Source organism: Bactrocera neohumeralis, unplaced genomic scaffold (genome assembly GCF_024586455.1).
Source record: "Bactrocera neohumeralis isolate Rockhampton unplaced genomic scaffold, APGP_CSIRO_Bneo_wtdbg2-racon-allhic-juicebox.fasta_v2 ctg1205, whole genome shotgun sequence".
NCBI classification, from domain to species: Eukaryota; Metazoa; Arthropoda; class Insecta; order Diptera; family Tephritidae; genus Bactrocera; species Bactrocera neohumeralis.
The window spans coordinates 19,141-23,992 of NW_026089657.1; the positions used below are offsets into that span (position 1 = coordinate 19,141).

General features: G+C 39.5%; 1 protein-coding gene across 1 annotated transcript; it reads right to left on the reverse strand.

Annotated features, from left to right (window-relative positions):
* Positions 1-252: 252 nt before the first annotated feature.
* Positions 253-1,324, reverse strand: LOC126766437 (uncharacterized). The gene is made up of 2 exons (XM_050484218.1): positions 1,041-1,324; positions 253-949 (listed from the first exon to the last, which is right to left on the reverse strand). Exons 1-2 carry the CDS (start codon positions 1,322-1,324, stop codon positions 253-255), a joined length of 981 nt encoding a protein of 326 aa, XP_050340175.1.
* Between the last annotated feature and the right edge of the window lie 3,528 nt (positions 1,325-4,852).

Below are 4,852 nucleotides of genomic sequence, written 5' to 3' on the forward strand. Positions count from 1 at the left end.
CGTTTGTACGAACGCACGCAATTCATTACGATGGAATTGCAGTTCGCGTTGCAATTCTCGTTCAAATAAATCATGCATTGGACGATTTGGTGGAGTCAATCCTAATTGCCCTAATGCCTTATTTGCAATCGTAAGGCACAAATCTTCGATCATTATCAAGGCTTCATTATACATTTCCAATGTCAGCAGCAATGCAGGATCATTGGAACGATGTCGAAGTCGAATCAAAATGTCTTCAGTCATGAAATTTTTTTATTTATTCCACAATTCCAGTGGATTTGATTGAAAACATGTTGATATTATGATCGCAAATAACATACGAATTTGAATTGGTGGAGAAACAATTGATGCATCACGAAGCGTAGCATTCCAATGCGTATCATCTTCCACCAAATGCAAGTGTTGGCATGCTTCACGATATGTTTCGCACAATTGACCATTAACAGTTCGTAAGTGTTGGAATGATTGAGGTCCATGCACGTTCACCAACGAAAGTCGCAAGTAAAAACATTCAACATTAGCTGGACTAACTGTATAAATGCGTCCCAAAGCATCTGTTCGAAAAATACCTGGATAACCATCAACAGGTGTGCCTTGTTTGCGACGTTGAAATTTTTTTGTTGATGCATTCCATGTGAAATAGTGAGGCACTTCCGAATATAGCAAAGTCCTGGAAAATTCATCAGTTTCACATAACTGGAAATAAGCTGTCAGTGTAGTTACTGGTGGCTCTACTACTCTTTGTTCGGCATTTGCAGCAGTGTAGTAAACACGTTGGCCGTTTTCAAGATGAACTGCCAAATGTACAACAACCGGATGTCTGTCATGAATTGGAAACGATAAAATACGCCATACAGCTCCATTCGTACTAATATAGCGCCCCATTTGGTACTGCAAAATTTCGTCATGATTATTCTCAGGAGCCACTCCAAAAACAGCCATATCGCTGCTATTTGATTGATTTTACAGAATTGCAATATTCTACATTGATGTGAGCGTTGAACATTTTTGACAGCATCGGTGAGTACGGAACTATCCACCGGTTATCGATTTCAACATCTTGATTTTTAATTTTAATTACAGTTGATTTACCGTTGTCTTCAGTTGATCGTCGACGATACTGTGGATATCCATCATCTCCTGCAATTGTTTCAGCAATCAATTGCTTTGGAAAACGTTTCGAACATTTACCATCAATCATACAAAGTGAATTTCGATTAATATCACCACAGGGACCGTGAATCATATTTTTCGTGACAACTTCGAATAATCCTGGGTCGATGGTTTGATCTGGAATTTCGGCCGATATGACGGTATCAATCATATCAGGGGTTATTTTGTTTACGCACCAAATCAAAATATGTGCGTGAGGTAAGCCTCTTTTTTGCCACTCTATGGTATACATAAAGCACCGCACTTCTCCAAATACACGGAGTTTGACAATCAGATCCATTAATTTTTCCAATTTTTGTTGGAATACACGGACAGTTATGTCATGCCGATCTTTTGGCAACTGACCATCAAGAAAACAATCAGACACATCGACCCACTTCGGGTTGCACGTAAATGTTATGAATAGATCCGGTCGTCCATAATTTCGTACATATGTGTTCGCATCTTGCGTATATTCATGCATATGACGTGGGCTACCAACATATGATGATGGTAAAATTGTTAAACGGCCGATATCATTCACATTTACATCATTGATTATTGCGTCACGCAAATGTATGTATTCCTCTGATCTTAATCGGGCTTGATTGTAACGGATGAAATTTAATCGCTCACTTTCAATTTTGGCGTACATATCGACGATATATTGATGCGAAAGTTGATTGCATCGCAAAATAAAATTTGTTTCTTGAGGGCGAATCATCAATCGGTACGAATAAAAATTCATCGCACTGACTTTTTTTGTTGATTCTTGACCTGTATTGCAAAAATAAATTAGCGAATGAAAATGATTTATAAATCATATTTAGCACATTCGCGTAAATTGCGGGAATTCCCGTCATTCATGTTTCCTTCAATAAAACAATTGCGGGAATTCCCGCGCTATTTGAATAGGGCTTTTCTACCGTCAAAAATGGTTCACTTCTTATCACTGCACATTTTTAGTGTTGGTAAAGTCGTGAACTACCATCCCTGACAGGCCAACCGCAATTCAAACAAATTTAATTTGGGGAATTCCCATTCAAAGTTAACGTGCCAGTCATTTGTGGTTTGTTAAGGGGAAGTTTCAATAAAACGAAATGCGGAAAATCCGGACAAAAGTGCATAGGAAATTCATGTGGTAATGGCGGGAATTCCCTAATTTGTTCAGACTATTTAAAAAAATTAACCTGTAGAAAAAAAGCGGGAATTCCCGCTCTTCAATTTTGTATGGAAAAATTAAGTGATTATCTGGCAGCCACCCGCTAAATTCAAATGAACGCGAACGTGTTAAACAAAATAAAATGTATATGTGTTGGACTTATCATTGGTATGTAGATTTGGTAGACATAACAGCGATGGAGTTCTGAAATACGTTGTAAATTCTCACAAAACAATGTCTCGTGACTGAAACTGTTCGCCAACCACAACAATGGCTACTTCATCAATCGTTGGTGCATTGAATCGTTGAATTGGTGTGCTCCCCAATTGGTGTTTTATCGGCTTTTATTATGATTTTGTGGTCATCGGAGGGCATCCGTTCGAGTGCCACTTTAAGCAATTTCACCAATTCATTGTGTTGATGAAAAAATGTTTGCAATTCATTCACTATTGATCTTCTCGTATTCGTCGAAATTGCACAGCGCTTATTTAATTCACGATTCTCACCATCAATGAAATATTTTTGCAAAAATTTATGATCACCATCGGGGAATGGTAGCAAGGACCCAGCTCTATGGTATATTTTACCTTGAATCTGTAACGGTCGAGAAATATATATAGATGATAACGGATCTTAATTTCTAAAAACATCGAACACAGGGACGGCACATAAATTAAAAATGATATTGCTAATTCCACACGAAGAAATCACCTTAAACGTCGGCATAAATCCATCTTTTATAATATTTGTAGCTCCAAAAGATGTCATTTGAAAGCATGAATTGTATTTTTGAATATTTAAGAGGAAATGCTTTGACGTTGGCGAATTACCAAAAACCAATGAATGCAAAGGTTCTGGCGGAAGTTCTAGCACCGCTAATTTGACTTTCCCACCAGCACAACACATGTCAGGCGTTTCGTTTATGAATTTAAATGCTTTGCAATGTATACATTCTATATTCATCTGGCCAATGTAGGCATACATGCTGTAATCAATGGTGGCATCGTAATTGAAAGCCGCGTGTTCCATTTGACGTATATCATAAACGGACGTACACCCACGACGGTTTCTTGGTGCTTCACTATTATCCAAGTGAGTTCTCCGTCTGTGTCGTTGTGTTTCCATTTCATTTCGTCGAGCACGATCTTCTTCACTTTGTGATCTTCGATTTAACGCTGTAGCATTTGATTGACGTGAACGTCTGCCAATGTTTGGTCGTCTTGAACGTGGTATTCTTTCAGTACAGTGTATGACTAATTGAATGTAAAAGCAATACATTGAAAATTATTTCTAGAAAAAATTATACATTTAATTCAAACTTCAATGTGTGTGCGTGGAAATATGAATTCACATACACTCACACTGGACCTAACCTCAATTGTGCAAATAAAGAAAACACTCACCGGAAAATGAGATCAAATTAAAATTGTGAAAATTAAGTAACGCTTGGCAATTGAACTATATATATAAAAATGAAGCAATTAAAATACAATTAAAAAAGAAACACATGGTTAACACTCACCAAAATGTATGTCAACTGAATTCCAATGACAGCAAATTAATATTCTGTTCGCAATGAGAGCACGATTGATAAATCGTATTGAAAATACTTGATATTGGTACAGTGTATTTTCTTCTTCTTAATTGGCGTAGACACCGCTTACGCGATTATAGCCGAGTTAACAACAGCGCGCCAGTCGTTTCTCCTTTTCGCTACGTGGCGCCAATTGGATATTCCAAGCGTAGCCAGGTCCTTCTCCACTTGGTCCTTCCAACGGAGTGGAGGTCTTCCTCTTCCTCTGCTTCCGCGGCGGGTACAGCGTCGAATACTTTCAGAGCTGGAGTGTTTTCGTCCATTCGGACAACATGACCTAGCCAGCGTAGCCGCTGTCTTTTAATTCGCTGAACTATGTCAATGTCGTCGTATATCTCGTACAGCTCATCGTTCCATCGAATGCGATATTCGCCGTGGCCAACGCGCAAAGGACCATAAATCTTTCGCAGAACTTTTCTCTCGAAAACTCGCAACGTCGACTCATCAGTTGTTGACATCGTCCAAGCCTCTGCACCATATAGCAGGACGGGAATTATGAGCGACTTATAGAGTTTGGCTTTTGTTCGTCGAGAGAGGACTTTACTTTTCAATTGCCTACTCAGTCCGAAGTAGCACCTGTTGGCAAGAGCAATCCTGCGTTGGATTTCCAGACTGAAATTTCACGAGGACATTAACCAGCTGGTCAGCGGCACCTTCCCAATTAAGGGACCGGACATTCCAGGTGCATGCCCTGATATCGTTGTCCTTATTTCGTTTGCCATGGTCGTCATCAAAAGAGGGGTTTCTCATCCGAGGCTGTTTGTCGTTTTTCATTGGGGTAGGCTTTTTACGTGGCGGGTCCCAAACCCAGCGCACAACCCTATGCAGGGGATGTTTCGCCTTCTCACTTTAGCTCACCTTTGAATGGATGTTCTTAGGCTACCCAGAGGATACTTGGTCAAAGACCGGAAGTCGTGAGCTGCTTGAGTCATATGTAAAAGAAT